The 17637-nt window shown below is 34.7% G+C and overlaps 1 protein-coding gene across 3 annotated transcripts; it reads right to left on the bottom strand.

Annotated features, from left to right (window-relative positions):
- Positions 1-360: 360 nt before the first annotated feature.
- On the bottom strand, positions 361-17607 carry JKAMP (JNK1/MAPK8 associated membrane protein). Of its 3 annotated transcripts, none has more exons than XM_069465009.1 (7): positions 17528-17607; positions 15564-15637; positions 14844-14998; positions 10473-10679; positions 6870-7051; positions 3499-3575; positions 361-1185 (listed from the first exon to the last, which is right to left on the bottom strand). In XM_069465009.1, the coding sequence occupies exons 1-7, from the start codon at positions 17529-17531 to the stop codon at positions 967-969; spliced, it is 918 nt and encodes a 305-aa protein (XP_069321110.1). In that variant the 5' UTR covers positions 17532-17607; the 3' UTR covers positions 361-966. The 3 variants fall into 3 exon arrangements, with proteins under 3 accessions (XP_069321110.1, XP_069321108.1, XP_069321109.1); XM_069465007.1 differs by lacking the exon at positions 17528-17607 and adding an exon at positions 16988-17033 and having other exon boundaries at positions 15564-15655; XM_069465008.1 differs by lacking the exon at positions 17528-17607 and adding an exon at positions 16988-17033.
- Positions 17608-17637: the final 30 nt, after the last annotated feature.

The following is a 17637-nucleotide window of genomic DNA, read 5'->3' as shown; positions in this document are numbered from 1 at the left end:
ACAGCACATTTATCACAAACCAACTGCAAGAAAACTGTCCATATACTATATATATTCTCTATTTCATTAAATCTAAGAAGCTATCAATTGTAAGATGCATCCCAACTCAGAGATGTCACAATGTGAGGGAAAAAAATGTGTCTCTGGACCAATAAAGTATGGCATGTATGTATATCCTTCAAAAATGAGATATGAGAAGTAGGGAATATTTAAGTACATGTATTTATTCACTTGGGAAATAGATACTAATCTTACTACTTAACATTTTGAATTACTTCCATAATTATTGTGCCAAAAAATAAAAGGTCAAAACATTGAAATTTTTTGTAAACTTTTTATTATTGTTTTTTTCTACAGGAACAATCATCTGAACAAGTCTTCAACCAAACTATCTATAAACAGAAAGCCTGCTATATAAATTATGCTTTATTTTTGTAATATATCAAAATACTGTATTGGTGAAAATAAATAGATAACAAAAAACAATATACTTTACTTCCATGTTTGCTAAAAGACCCCACAAGTATGTTTGTCTTTATAATTCCTTATAGGTGGAAAACAGATTGAAACACAGCAGGCATGCACAATTATGCCACTGCTAAGGATTTCAGATTATACTTGTTCAAGTTTTTCTTAATAAAATGGGAACAACACATTGCTAGGTACACAGAAACATGATTTTGCTCTAGAGAATAAGTGAACTGTGAGAAAGGCAAGTGCTTCCCAATAGGCTTCTAGTGAAATAGATAATGTCATACTAAGTAACGGTATTACGGTATTTTGTATTTTCCAAGTCTACAGGTCTAACCATAAAGTCTATTAAGTCAAAAAAACAAAACAAAACCCAAACAGAAGATACAATTTTGCTCCCATATATGACAGAATAGTATTAATAAGTTTTTCAAATTTCTTTACTTTTTAACTAAGTATACTTCTTAGGTTTTTTGGCATGTAAAATTTTTTCATTCAGTGTCCATTGGCTCCTTCCGAGAGTATCCGAGAAGGTTCGGTAAATTTTGCAGTGAACAAGTAAAAAAGGGCTGGTGTAGGTACCAAAGCCAAAAGGGGCAAATCTTGCTCAAGTTTATCCACTCTGGAAATGGAGATTATTCCATAGGCATGAAGTAACCAGTGGCTGAAGAGAACAATAAGTCTTTTCTTTCTGACCAGAAGATCATAGCAGTTCTATATAATTTTATAAAAGAAAGAAAAGAGATTATCAGGATAAATCAGCTAGATAATTCAATATATTTTAATTTAAAATGTATTATTTGTTTTCACACATAATCATAACTGCAAAAGCATAGAATGTTTGAACTAGAAAGGACTTAAGAAATCACCCAGTGTAGCTACCACACTTTACAGATGAGGAAACTGAGGCTTCCTATGTCGTATAAGCACACACAGCAGCAGCACCATAACAAGAACCCATGTATTAAGTCCTAGCCTATGCCACCGTTCACTCCTGGAAGCACTATAGTTTCTTCTGAAAGATATAAACTAGATGGGAAACTCTTCATTACATTACATGCTTTCTTCCTGCCCACTGTAGCTATGGGCTCATAGGTAGTATTTGAAATAGGAGGTACATAAACCCAATTTCCATAAACCCAATTTCCAGCATTCCTGGAATCTGTACCTGAATAATTAGAAGAGAGCAGAAATGACATATAAATACTCTGATTTTCTTTTAATCTTTAACACAGCTCTATAATATGCAAAAAATTGGAAAGACCAAATTAATATAAAAGTAATATCTAAATGCGTTAATAAACACACAAAAATATAATGTATAATAAGTTACTAACTTTCTCTTATCATTAAATGGCTCATCAACTCACCCAGAACTAGGCTGTCTTCTCCTGTTTCCTATTTCTGATTCATATGTAGAGTGCTAATTGAAGTATGTGAACATTTTATAGAGGAGAGATTCACACGGGCAGAGAAATAAGTTTCAAGCTAATTTGGCAGTGTATAGCTCATTCCTAACCATGGATAAAACAAAAATTCAAAAACTTCATTTTATTCAAATATCCAACTGTTTCCTGCCTCAAATCCTTCTCTAGAGTTGATAAAAGTACCAAAACTAATTTGCCTATCTTCTTTAATTAATCATATTGCAATGCTGATTAAAGATTACAAAGGAGAAATGAGGATAGTCTAGAGATGGAAAGAACTGAATAATCACCATAAAAACATTCTGTCTAGTTCCTGCACTATTATTCTGCCTATAGTCAGGTGTTTTCCCCCTTCACTCTTTCACTCATGTAACAGAAAAGGTGGCATCAACAGCACTCCAAAATAGTTTACAACTTATTTCCTTTGGGTTGAGCTTTTTTATATTAAGAATCATGAAAAAGCATGTATCTCATCAACCACAGTGGGCAGTTTAAGACAGTTCACAGGCACTAGATTTAGCAAGCATAAGACGGAAGAGTACTGAGACACCTTATACTTTTGTCCCTTTACAGTTGAGCCTCAAAATAAAGAGTTCTTAAATCACAGACATAATGTATTTAAAAGCATTTAAATGTAATACATTAAAATAAATAGTAGACAGCCACAGAATTATTTTAGAAATAAAATTTCAGAAGATTGCATGTGAACAAAATGTGCAAAAATGCCCATTTTGATTCAATTTTAATGAATATATTTTTCCCTAGTTAGATATAGAGTCAAATATACTATTACTTCTCATTTATTATTCAATTTTTTACTAATAGCTTAGCTCCTTAAAAATATTTAAAAATATAAATGTGATGACATGATGTTCTATTCTACCCACTGACCTATAAATGAATCAAAATATACTTTTTTTTTGACTAAAAGTATTCTGAAAATAAAGACATAAAATAAAACAAGCAAACAAAAAATAATTCTTTGTAACAGTGGCCTTCCACTGAAACACTAAAAAGTTAGAGGCACAAAATGGATACCTCAAAAAAGGAACAGTATCAGAATAACATGGCTATTAATATTATCTCCAAATCACCAAAATATTATAGATATTATGGGGTATATATAAACACCCATAATCAAGAAAATAAAATTGAGGTAAAAAAAATAGAAGGACAGAGAATACACAATATAATTATTGATGACTCTGGTAGTGTTGCCATTGTAAAATAGTTTAAAATTAGTTCTGTATATAGTAAAGCACTTTTATGTTTCTCTCAAAATAGTGTTAATAGGTTTCAGCATTTCAATAAGTGTATGTTTGCTATGTGGATAAATTATGTGAAATGATTTTTCTCCATCACGCTGAATAGTTGAACCTGACAACTTAACTATATCACTAATATCCCAAGGAAATATATAGTCTAGCATGCAACTTTTCATAAATTTAACCAATGAGCTAAAAGCTACCAAGTGACTTCAATTAGCCAAGGACTACTAAAACAGTTGCACCATAATATTGTTTGTATCATACGCACCATTCTAGTCAATTGTCAAATTTCTCAAAAAAATCTTTAACAAAGGAAAGAAAAGACTTCCTACCTCTATTTCAGAAGCCGACATGTACACAGCCAGAGTAATCAAGGATAACACTAATATAATATACGGGAAGGCATAATCTGAAAGGCAAGCATTGGTACTCTGTTGGAAATTAAACAAATTTTCTGAATAAACCATTACAAAATTCAAACAGTATAATTCTCCCTAGAGTTGAAGCCTTTTTCAACCAGTTCTGTGAGAGACTTAAGTGCTAAGGTTCCACAGTAGGGGTCAGCAAACCTTTTCTGGGAAGGGCCAGACAGTAAATAGTTTCAGCCTTGCTGGCCATAAAATCTCTGTCTCAGTTACCCAACTCTGCAGCTGTACAGGGAAAGCGAAAGCGGCCATACACAATACATAAAGGAATAGCCGTGACTGTGTTCCAAACAATCTTTATGGACAGTAAAACATGAATTTCACACAATTTTCATATGTCAACAAACGTAACTCTTGATTTTTTTTTTTTTTTTAATCATTTTAAAACATAAAAACTAACGTTTGTCAGCCAGGCTTTGAAGATCCCTGCCTTAAGGTATCATTGAACATAAAAAATTAACTTCTCTCCTAAGCATCTAGAATGGTGCCAATTATGTACCAAACTTAGGAAAATTGAGAAAATAGTTACTCAAATACTTTTCTGTGTTTTGTGGTCCAGATGGAGAACCTTGGTTGAAAAGGGTTATCTATATGAGTAATTCAGGTTTAATTAATCTTTAGAAAAGTTCATGTATCAACAAACCTCAAAGGATAAACAGACCACTCAGTATCCTTAATATCAAAATTCTAGAAATTCCAACTTCAAATATAGTACAGTAATAATACTTTAAGCAAAATTTCTTCTTAACAAAATACCATTTTTCTCTTAAAATGATTCAAATTTATAGCACTCCAAAATAAATGGACAAATTGAGAAAAAATACCTTGAATTATTTTTCATACAATTCTTTTAAAACAACTTCAGTTTATGAAACTACCAGTCATTCTACATTGCAGTAGAATCTATTTGGAACAATTTCCAATGTTAATTCAGGATGCAGCAGCCAGAAACTCTGCATTATCTATATAGGCCTGATTCCAACTTACTAAAGAAGTGAATGATTTGTTTGACACTTAAAATCTTTTATTTTATAGACGGTGATTAAGCCATTAAAAAAAACCCATTTAATTTATAAGTAACTAAACAATGTTGGTAATGATATAAATTTAAGACCTGGTAGTAAAAAGCTGTATAAAGTAAAAAGGAAGAAGAGAAAGTATGTGGGAATAGAAGGAAGTCCTAGGCTGGAGGCAGGATTTAGAGTGGTTCTTAAATGCTAGTGTGTAAAACAATTTGAGATTTTGCGCAAGTAGGTCTGGGATAGAGTCTGGGGATCTACATTTTAGTTCCCCTGGTGGTTCAGATGCAGACCACACTTAAAAACTGACTTCAGTAAACTTCCAAGCAGGTAAAAGTTTATCCCTGACATCTTCCTAGTCATCCCCAGTGTCTTTCTCTCTATACCCTCAATCCTCCCATACCTTAAGCTACAAGAAGCTTCCTGTTGCTCTACTTTGCACAGACTTCCTATATCCCCTACAAACCCAAAATTATCTATTTTCTTTTTTCTTCAACATTATAAAATTATGAGTTGGTACAATAACCTCTGTGACTAATCTCAGCAGATTGTATAAGTTTATGCTTATTGCGAATGGGGTGATTCTCCCTATGAATGTGTTTTGAATGACGTAAAAATATTCAGTGTGGGAAAAGGCATTTGTCAATTTAGGCAGCTACCATATAGGAAATAGAAAGCAATCTGTCTGGCAGTCTCTTTGGGTTAACTTTCTCAACCTTCTCCTGCTTTTCCCTTTCCCCCATTTTATAACCAAAAGGTTCTACACAATAGCACCACTGGATTTTAGAGCTGCCAATTCTTAACTCTTTCCAGCCTAGATAGCTCTCCTAACCTCCAGACTAATACGAACAACTACCTGTAAGCTTTTGGATATTCCATGAATACCAAAACCAAATTCACTTCTCCTCACCAACCTATTTGCTTCCTCAAATACTCACTTTTTATCCATCCACCAGTTTCTAAGTCAGAGAGCTACCTTATCATACCCTCATGCCATTTCCTCAACCCCTTATATTTAATATTACCTAGCTTACTTAACTCTACCTCTAAAACAGCTCCTCATACCCAGTGTTTCTCTACTGTAGGGCAGGCAAACAGGCTTGGTTTACTGCAGGATCTCTTAACTGATTTCCAGGTTCTCTTCCCCTGCCAATCCATCTTCCACAGCTATCAAGCTGTATTTCTACAATGCAAATCTACTCTCATGTCACTCTTCTGCCTAAATCTTTTTAAGAGTAGGCCCCTATTCCCTAGAGCAAGAATAGCAACCTCAAATGTCTACAGAGGCTAGCCAGGCGTGTATAACTGAAGTGGCCCAAATCTCACGGGGAACCAGGGAACAGTAGGAGCTAGAGGGAACTATAGCTTTTCAAATACTGTGGAGGCCAAATGAAACAGTTTATCTGTAAACCAGAATACGGGGAACAACAGACCCCTGACTAGTCTCTAATATTTCCCTTAGCCTTACCCTCAGCTCCAGCTTTACCTTGAATGAAATTATATTCCCAAACTATATTACCAGATTACATTACCAAGCTACATTACTTGCATAATGATACCCAGTCCTTCCCACTTCCTTTACGCCAGAAGACTTGGCCTCTGCACCCTGGTAGGCTCCATATAAAGGACGGTATCTAACATTCTTGCAATGCTCAATGTCACATATTCAAAAGAACCATACTATGTTTTCTCAGCTATTTATAGCTTGCCTGCTTTATCTTCTAGTAGTATGTGAGGCTTTTAACAGTGACTTTTCCTTATTCTTTTGAGTCACAGTTCAGTCTACATGGTTACTGAATAATAGTTATATTAAAATAAAGGATATTTTGAGGATTTTTTTGGCTGTATCTAAAAGGTTTTCATAAAGGAACTTAGAAACCTGAGACCCTACTTAATAATAAATTGTATATATTATCAAGACTAATTTCCAAATACTTTCAAATAAAAACCAGTGTTTACTTTTTATTATATACGTAGGTTTTTGAAATTTTTTAATTTGGTTATGAGCTTCAAATGTAACGAATTCTCTAAATAGAAATCAGTTTTGATTAGCTGCCACTGATTTTGTGAGAATTTCTACTCCAAGAAATTCAAGATTTTTTTATAATATTGATTATATGTTTTAGTAAAAATATATACTAAGGTTTATTTTCAAGGATTAAAAAAAACTATTTAAAAAAAAGCTCCAAAGTTAAATTCAGAGAAAATATTATTACATATAATAATAAATATTTCGTGGACTTTACTTATCAAACTTACATAAAAGGCCTCCACCAACTGCCTGAAGCACGGTTAAAATTGGGAAGAAATAAAGTGCAGCATAAATACTTTTAAATCGATCCGACTTCCCTAACCCACATGCGATCTTCTTCACCAGAAGAGGTCGGAGCAGCATCATTAACACCAGGCAGAATGCATAATAGATAAATACGATGGTGTATCTGTAAAATAAAATAAAGAATTTATAACATCAAAACTATGTTTTAAAAATGCTTTTATCCTTGATCATGTTTAAATCAAAGATCTGTTGCCAAATTTTTAAAAAACTTTTTACAAAACAGTTTAAAAAGCACATTAAGTCCAAACCCATTGGACACTCAGAATGGTGTAAAGTTGGCCAAACAGACTCCCATATACTGCTAGCCAGGGTACAATGGTTCCTTTCCTAGGCAGTTTGGAAATATGCATCAAAAATCCTAAAAATGTTTATAATCTTTGATCCAGCAATTTTACTTATAGAATTTTAGCATAGGGAAGCAATCAGGGATGCACGAAAAGCTATCTATATGACGATTTTTATTAAATCACTTATAATAAAACTCAGGAAAAAACATTTAACAATAGAAAACTGGTTACATTTTATAATAGTACATTCATGCTATAGTACATTCACACATTCATAGTACATTCATACAGGAATACTATGCAGCCGTTAAAAATCTGGTTATGAAAGAGATGTTAACAACAAAAGTAACTGTGCCTAATACAGTAAGTGACAACAGTAGGTTACAAAATGGCATGTTATAATATAGCCTTAATAGTTTAAATTGTATATATACACTTGCAGAAATAAAACTAGAAAGACAAAATTTTTAGCAGTGGTTATCGCAAGGAATGGAATTACAGATTATTTTACTTGACATGTGCTTTTTCTATGTTTTTGAAATGTCCTGTGGCTAGTTACACTGGCTCATACCAGCATTTTGGGAAGCCGAGGCGGGAGGTTGGTTCAAAACCCACCTAGGCAACATATAGAAACCGCATCTCTATAAAAAAATTTTAAAAATTAGCCAGGGGATGGTGGCATGCACCTTTAGTCCTAGCAAGTCTAGTGGCAGGATTGCTTGAACCCAAGAGTTCAAGGTTACAGTGAGCTATGACCCTGCCACTGCACTTCAACCTGGGTTAACAGAATGTAACACTGTCTCTAAAAAAAAAAAAAAAAACCAAACGAAAAAGAAATGTCCTGTAATGTAATTCTTTTTTTTAAATGTAATTTTTATAATCAGAAAAAAAAAAAGTTGTAAAAAGAGCTGTCACCAGACTATAGTTTCTAGCATTATATTTTGAATGGGATTTCAATATATACAGAACTTTTTCTTTTTCATAAGTATTTTCTGCAACTTCTACAGCTTTTCTGTAACTTCTTTTTCATCAGTATTTTCATGTCATTTTTACTATCTTACTACTCACATCCTCTCTCTATACAGGGGAAAGCCTTAGGAAGTACAGGAGTCATTTCCGATTTCCAACCATGTGCTTCCTCCCACACAGCACAATGATACTGTATTCCTGTGCTCTTATGATGCTTTTACGTCCAGTCCTATACTCTAATGCATTAGTACATGTTTGACCTCTTGGGTGATGAGTTTTTTGTCTTGTTATGCCACCTGCTACCAACATCAGCAGAAAATGAAATCTGTCCAGTCCCACAACTCATAGTTCATTCCCACAACTTGTAGTTCCTTGAGAGCTCCAAAAAGATTACTATCTTACTCAGGAGGAAACCGTCATGTGTTACCTCTCCTAATGAACTAGGAAACTAATCTCTGGAAGTGGATAACTGTTTCCCACCCCTGCTCTCTACCAGAAGACCTCATCTTCTACTCTTTTCTCCTTTTCAATCCACCCCCCAACACATTGGGATAGGATAACTCTAACAAGCTAAAGCTAATTTTTGCTACAACAGTAATAACTTCTCACTGTTAATAACTCATCCTTAAAGTTTAATAATGTAAAAGTTATTTTTTGTATTAATAGTAAGTTATAAAGACAGAAGCTTACATGTTTTTCCATGCCTCATCCACATGAGTTTACCCTCAAAACTATAATTATCAGTAAAGTACCATGATATTTTTCAATTTTTAAGGAACTAGATTATATACTCTACTGGGAAAAACAGACTTCATTTCTGGTAATTCTGTGCCATTACTTTTTGTTGACTTGCAAAAGAAAAAAATTACTATGAATTTTGATAGCTCAGTCTGGCCATATATTTAAGTTTAGAATGGTTAAATAAAGTAAATAATATGTATAAACCCAATGCTATAAGATACCATAATATCTCATAATTTTAAAAAATCATTATCTTTATAATTAATAAAACAAGGCAGGCAAGCTATTCTACAATAACTATTGGTAAAATTGCCAAGAAAAAAAAGAACTACTTAATTCACAGACAGTGAATCGATGGAAAATGTCCTAATCAATGAAGTTGTGTGATGATTCTGACTGACCAAGAGGGCTGTGGACAAGATTCTGAAGTGACACCCACCTCGGCAAGAACAAGTGCTCTAAGAAATTAGATGTGGCTATTCTGGGTGCAGAATGACGGCTGGGAGCACCTATTTGCTATCACTCTTCTAATCTTATATTTTTTTTACCCTCCCACTATAGGCTTTACAAACACTACAATAAACAATATAAATGTGACTATCCAAAGATGAATCTGATTTTGTTTCACATAAAATGACTACATAACTTATTTAAATATGATATCCCATTCACTTAAGTTTTCTATTAATAAATAGGACCAGTTTAAGTTCTACAGGTCCCCAGGGAGCATATGACAGTGGAGTAATGGAAGCTGAGGATTACAGCTCTATGAACCAACAAAGAGGACACTATCAGTCTTTAATACAGTCTTTTACATATAAAATATAGTTATATAAAAAATAATTGCAGGACTTAATGGCTGGCAGGTAGAAAAGAAGATTTTTATATCTCCATATCCAGATCTTGTTTTTGAAAATTATATTTTTACATATATGCATATGTATGTTTTTGATGCTTTACCATGATGAACTTGCTCAAAAAGGACTAATTTCATTGAGCATATTATGTAATAGAAACTGGCTACAACTATGAGAACATAAATACCAGACTTTTCTTTCATACCTTTAACAAGAAAAACACATTAAAATGAACACCAACAATTTACAGAATTTCTAAAAATGAAACACTCTGAGATAATAATATCCAGAATCTTATGAATTTGATATTTTTAACAAAATATTCTTATAGAAATTACACTTAGTTGAGGAAAAAAAACCAGAAAGAATACTAACCCAAGCACTCTAATGCCAGCTACAATAAAGTACCTCCTGTATGTAAGGCACTGCACATGGTATCTGATGATGTGTGGATTCACTTAATCCTCACGACATTTTATAAGGTATCATTATACCCATTTTACCAATGGGAAAACTGAGGTTACAAGAGGCTGTTAACATGCTCAAAATAATAGCAGCTGGCAGACCTGGGATTCAAACCCAAGTCTGTTTTTGTCTCCAAAGTCCATGAAATCTATAAATAATCCTAAGAGTTTTTAAAAAATGATCTTAAGTCTAAATAAATACTTACAGTGGATAGACAGCTTCATGAGTACAGTGCACTGTGGTAACGTAATCTGGACTTGGGTTGTAAAGCATCGTGTACCAATCAGAAAGCATCAATACTCGACATGAATGGATATAAAGAACTCCGACTGGATCACTCACAAGTAAGGTGATAATAGCTGCCATACTGCATTCAAATAATGCAGTGATGTGCTGGAAAAGTGCACTGGAACTAGAGGAACAAAAGAACAGAGGCACGATTACCAGAAAAATTTATATCTTTAAATGACTTTAATAAAACATATATATGTTTCAAGATATGGGTTCTCAAAAAAAATTTTAACTGAAAAATCTTGAAACTAAAAAATCTTCTAAATAGATTAGAAAAGCCAAACATATATAAGAACTACTCATAAAAGTATAAACTTATTTTTTAAAAAGGGATAATACTCATCCAGATAACAGTATTATCTAACATAAGAGCAGAAATCAGATCTACCTTACATCTTTAGTATCTTGCCAAATTGTTATTAAATTTCCAATTATCCTAATATAAAAAATACATGAAAGATGATATGTAACATACATTCATTGTAAAGTATAATAATACATCAAACATTGTAAGCTCACCAAACCCAATAACTAGAACATAGTCAACAATTTACTTCTCTGTTCCTCCCTTCCATACCTCTATCTCTGCCCTGGTGGTAACCATATACTAAATTGCTTTTATCTCTTTTTCTAAACAGTTTTTACCCCAATTGTATTTATGCTTCAAAACTACTCTTTAGTTTTACTCATTTTTGAATGCTAGGCAACACTGCACTTAATACAAATGATCCCTAATTGATAAATTACATCTGGACTGGGCAGAACTATAAATGAACTATGAATACCTGATGAAGACACTGTGGTTTGGCTTTCCTGAGTTCAGTGATTCTCATGATTGGCATGTCCCTTGCAGGATTCCAGAAGCTACGCTTCTAGAGTTGTTACAAGAGAAACTGGCTCTTCTGGGGCATAAGACTTTAAGCCTGGCCAACTCCCACACCCATCCAATGTGGGTCTCATCTCCTTCCACCTGAGCTGATGTGCTTCAAAAGCTATTGCTGACAAGTAATGTGTCATGCTACCCTCCTGGTAAGCTGAGTTGCTGCCAAGTAGCATGACCTGTGGTAGTCTCATGAGTCTGAATGTTTAATCGAACCTAGGAGGAGTCCCAGTAGGTATTACAAATACATACAGCTTCTCATTTTATGCTTGGCGTCTCTTAACATATTTCATATTTTCCATCTTCTCCTTTCTCAGTGATACATGCCATTATTTCTTTATATGTAGTTTTTTCTAGTTCAATAATTCTATTTTCAACTGTTTAATCTGTTGACTACCATTTTTTATTTTGGCAAGTATAAATTTTCATTTCTAAAAGTTCCCTTTTTTCCCCCCCACCAAATCTGTCTGTTTATTCCTAATAATCTCTTATTGACTGGACAGCTTTGTGACTACATCCTTTATTTCTTTATGGGCAGTAGTTATATATTCTGGTAGGTTAAAGTTCATTATCTGTAGTTCTTTGGGAGTGTAAATATATTGTTTGTTGTGATAGGCCTGAACTGAGAATAGGGAAGCTTTCTAGCAAAGATTTGCTGCTTCTCCCAGCAGTCATGGCCACCACTACCGGGGCTTCAAGCCCCCGAGGGTCTAGGGCTAGGCTTAGCACAGGCTGCCCAGGATTCAGTCTCCAGATAGCACTGCTGCTATCAGCAATTAACCTCCCAATTGCCTACTTTGTCACTCTGATCCACCTCAGGGTGGGTTTGTTTGTTTTCTGACGGAGAACATTTCTTAGAAATCCCTGCTGCCTCCAGTGGGACTGGCAACTTCTCAAATAATAAGTCTTTCCCAGACTTTAGTTACTTCATGCAAGTGGCTCACCTGGAGCTCCTAATTAGCTCACATTGGAAGCAGAACTCCTGTGCCATTTTGCAAAGATGAAAACACCGAATACATAAACATTTATATGTTCATAATATGTAATCTGGTATTTTGCTTCCTTGTAGAATTTATATTTTTAGAGGCAAAATCCCAACCTCATTATTTCTTGCCATGACTATAGTAAACTTACTAGTCTCTTCTCATCATGCTCTCTTTCAATCTATGTCATCAGCCACATGATCTTTTATAAAATGAAATCTGATTCTAAAGCTCCCCTTATTAAACTACTTCTAAGTCCATTCTGCCTTTCTGGAAAAATATTCCTCACCAGCATCACCTCCTACACCTCCTGGCCATGCTAAATTACTAATTCCCTTGCGGCCCCACACATGCGGACATGCATCGCCCTCCACCTCAAAACACATTTCACACATCTGTGGATCCTTCCAGTTCAGCTCTGGGGCTATCCCCAGGTTTTATGAACACTTCTTAAGATTCTTCCAGTCTAAATCATTCCTGACTGTAAGTGCAATGTCTCAGGAAAATGCAAGTGATGGCTCTTGTGTTCCTTGCTACCAACTTCCAAGGCAAAGCATAGTTGTACAAACTCCCTCTTTTTAAACCCACCTCCTTGCCTGCCTGAGCAGTGGTCCCTCCTCTCTTCTACCCTCAAACCAACCTCTACTCTCTGCTCTAAGTCTCTCCCCCAAAATGTATCTGATATTTCAATTCAAATGCATTTGGTGCATTGTTCCCCATCTCTTCTCTATTTTGGGCTGAGAAGTTCTAGACAATTAACTGAGCAAACATTCTATTTTAGCTTTAAGTTTATCACATCTCACCCTCATCTTTCATCATTCCATAACAGAAATTAAAAGCATGCTGAGAGCTGCTATTTTAAAAGTCTTTTTATAAATCCTTCTGAAAAATAATGAAAGCCTTCCCAGCGTAAATAAAGCCTTCCCTGGCTTTATTAGGGGGATCCACAAAACTGCTGATTCTATTTCTATATGACCCTTCTATTTCCATTCCCACTATTGTATAGTCTGCCCATCACTATTTCTTTGACAACAGTCTTCTCATATATTTCACCTCTAATCTACCCTCCACAGAAGTTATCTTCCTAAAATATACATCCAATGATGCTACTTCCCCACACCAAAACCTTTACCAATAAATGATTCACTCTGCAAATAGTAAGCATCTATCATGTGCCAGCTGCTGTGCAAGGCTCTGGAGATTCCATGGAGGACAATGACAGAGATGGCCACTGCCAGTGTGGAGCTTATAATCAGGGGCAGGGGGAATGTAAAGTGCTAAAGAGAAAACAACAACAAAATGAGGAATGCTATTAAAAAAGAAAAATAAGGGAGACGGACTTACTTTAGATTGGGACAGGGAAGGCCTCTCTAAGTAGGTGACAGTTAAACTAAAATCTGAAGTTAAAGAAGGTAGCTAGGTAAAAAGTGCAGTCAGATGGAGAAGGGAGAAATTCAGGCAGCAAAAAGAGTTTGGAGAGAGGGAAAGGACCTGAAGTAGGAAAGATCCTGAGAAATTAGATGAACTAAAAGAAAATCAGTATGGCTGAAATGTACTAAAGTAGAATTTGGCTCCCTGATCTGAGCAGAATAAAGTTCACATCCTGATCAAGAACATTTGCCTTCTGGCCTCAGCTTACCTTTCCCAATATTCTTTATATTACCTTTCTTTTACTGCAACCCACACTTCGACCACTCCAGACTATGTCCCTTCCTACCCAACCCAGATCACACATTACATACTTCCATGCCATTGATCATGCTATTTCCTCTGCCGAAAATGTTCTTATTTTGAAGTCTTTCAGATCTCATCAGGAACAATTATCTCTCAATTCTTTGTGACTCAGGGAATTTTGTTTATAATGCTTCCACTATACTTTTAAGACTGATTTATAATTAATGATGTATATATTTGTCTTCTCCACAAGATTATGACTATAAGCCATGTCAGTTACTTTTGTATCTCCTCCCCCCAATCTTCCAAACATAAGACAGTGCTCAGTAAATGTGTTGACTTAATGTGTTAGTATGAATTTTCATAATTAGGTTACAGCTATATCATTTTAACTACAATATACTAGATTATTAGTACTAAATTACAAATATTTGTTCCATAACAAAAAACAGCTTGTAATCATATTTTTGTAGAAAACCAATAAGGATTATAATTGAGAAATTAAAAAAAAAAAACTCCTTCAAGATCATTTAGAGTAAAATAGACAGAGGACAGTCCCCTTAATAATTACTAAGGCACACCCTATCATTAAGTTTTCTTGTCACAGTAAAAAGTGATCAGAATATAAAGGAAAAATAGGTTTACCACCTTTAACACAACAGAAAAAGCATAATTACTTGATAAGGTCTTCTAAATTATAATTATTCCAACATCAGCCCATCCAGATATATTTATAGAATGTGCTAACCTCTTTTTCCCCGAGTACCATTCAATGAAGAACCAATGTAAAACAAGAGGAAGCATAGCCATAAATCCAAGATAAAGCCAATCATAAAGTTCTGGAGACTCTGTGCAAGGTTGACAATATTTCTGTGCATTTGTTCTTTGTCCTCTTGGGCACACCTACAATATAGAAAAGCAATATTTTGTGTACAGATACTATTTTAGAATACTGACACACTCCAAAAAAAAAATCATTCTATAAGACATCTCATTTCAGTTTATAAAGTTTACATGTGTAACTTTTAGAAATGAACAAAACATAAATACTTAAGTAAAATAAAAAGAAACCTACTTTGTAGGTGCTATATCTGTACAGTGTTCTTAAAGTTTTCTTTCTTTTACTATTACTAAAATAGTCGACTAACATTCAATGAAAAACCTAGTCATTAACATCATATAAGAAGAATTGCAATGTCCTGTATTTGTATTCTTAACTTACTATACAAATCACTATACTAAATCATTAAAAAAGGAATTTGAAAATGTTTTCTAAAATACTTTATAACTGTGACTATCAAGAAAGATGTAATGTATTATAGACATCAATATGATAATACAAGTCTTTTATTAGTGCCTCCATATTCTTTTACAAATTACTGAGCATATGTAAGAATAAAGATTCTACACGTGAAAATATTTCAAAAGCAAACAGATTTTACAAATGAAATTCAAACATAAGACTTACCCCACATTCTCCATATATTTCAGTTGAGCCATTTTTAAATAATAGGGTCTTCCCACAATAAAGTCCAAGGCATGCTGGTTGAATATCGACAGCTTTTTAAAAACAAATGCCAGTATAGTAACATCTTTTGTGATTATAAAAAAAATAATGCAATAATAGCTGAAGCACTTTGCAGAAATATCTCAACACAGTTTCAAATCTTAAAATGCTATATATTAGACAAACATCTTGAAGCATTTATTTTTAAATTTCAATTTCTCTTTTTTATACCATGACATTGTAGAAAGTTATATTGGAAATTTGGAGTTAATACTGTTCTTTATGTTAAAGTCCTCAACCAGCAGAGCAGAATCCATTCACAGAACTTAAAACCTAACGCTTGTCTCCAATGCTCCAGCCAGCCACTCCCCTTGATTACAGTAGACTTATGAATTTCATTGATTATAAGTTCAAAAATAAATTTTTTAAAAAAATTAGAATACCAATAGAAGGTCATCACCTTTTATCTTGCCCAGTCAGGACATTAAGCACATACATGTACGTACACAATCTATTGTCACCTTTGTTCATAAAAGAACACATTCTCACATCAGAAAAGCATAAAGAACATAATTTCAGAATAGAGGGCAAGCCTTTACAGTAAATAAATTCAGCTTTATAAAAATCCTGCTATATTGTCCTAGCTTTTATAATTTTCTGTTGAGGGCAGGTGAAAATTTCATCAAGGCTGTCACTGGGTTTCTGACCAACATTTAGGAACCACTGCCTTAGAATTAATCTCCTAATCTCATGGTTTAGGGAAAATAAAAAAGAACTCTTCTTTATAAAAAAAAAAAAAAAAAAAAAAAAAAAACACCTCAGGACCTACTCAGGATTGTCTCTGACCTCATCCACAGGGAGAAATTATTGAAGTTTTTTATCATCAGTGACACCTGATCCCCTTCATTTATTGATTCATTCATTCAATAAACATGTATTAAATGTCAGATTTCACAGGTTAGGGGCCACCAATGTACATAGGGAAACATGACAGAGTCCCTGCCCTTTAAAAACCTATAGTCTAATGTGGAATAAACTCTAAACAACTATGGTCTAAATGTGAATTAATTTGGAAAATTATGCATTTTATAACTATTCTTGAATGATCATTTTCCAAATTCTTCATGAATTCACAAAAAAGACTAGTCTACAATCAAATTCAAGTACACTTCATTTCTTTCTCCTTATGCTGCTAAGAAAAAATATATGTACACTGACTAAAATGCCTTAAATTTAAAATTTCACTTTTAACAAATTTCTGACTTCGTATGGGCTTCATATCTAGTAGATGCTTCATAAATACGTTTGAATGTAAATAACCTAAAGTTTCTCAAAAAGGCCTGAAAACCAGTATAATAAACTGAAAGCAACAGCTCATCATCCACCAAAGAAAATCCTGGCCTCAAGTGTTTGTTCAATTTCCCCTTTCATTTCCTTTAGTGAAAGATAACTAAAATTTTAAGATTTTTTTTTTTTTTTTTTTGCAACGGTCTTGCCCCTTTGTGAGGAGCCCTGTAAACTTAGCTTGAGGTTGAGGCAGGAGACAATAAGTTATGCAGCAATTCGCCTTTGCTTCCTTTACTGGTTTTCTGCACTATCGCCCGCGCTTTTAATTTTGAAGTCAACCCTGATGCATGTGTTTCCTCCATATTAAACAAAGGGACTGAAGTGACATTTCAAACACAAGAACAATAAAGACCTGGCCTCGCCCTCCCGCACACTGCGCGCTTTCTCTCTGCAGCCTGCCAGGAGCAGCGACCACCCACCCCGGGAGGAGTCCCGGCCCTGCCCGAGGGTGGACGAGAGCAGGAGCGAGCATGCGCCGCTACCCGAAGGCCGCCGCCCGGAGCCGAGCCCGGAGTCGGCTGTGTGTGGAAGAAGCGGGGACTAAGACAAGCGCCTCTCGCATCTCGGCGACCACTCACCCATTGGCCGCCTGTAAGTTTCTCCGGAGAAGCTCCAGGATCAGCGGATCCAGCCGCAGCTCCCGGACATCCGGGCCACAAGGCTCCGAGCGGCTCCGCCTCCTAGTAAC

The sequence above is a fragment of the Eulemur rufifrons genome, chromosome 2, assembly GCF_041146395.1.
Source record: "Eulemur rufifrons isolate Redbay chromosome 2, OSU_ERuf_1, whole genome shotgun sequence".
Lineage (NCBI taxonomy): Eukaryota > Metazoa > Chordata > Mammalia > Primates > Lemuridae > Eulemur > Eulemur rufifrons.
The sequence above is the reverse complement of the archived record's forward strand: the minus strand, read 5'-3'. Positions and strand labels throughout refer to the sequence as shown.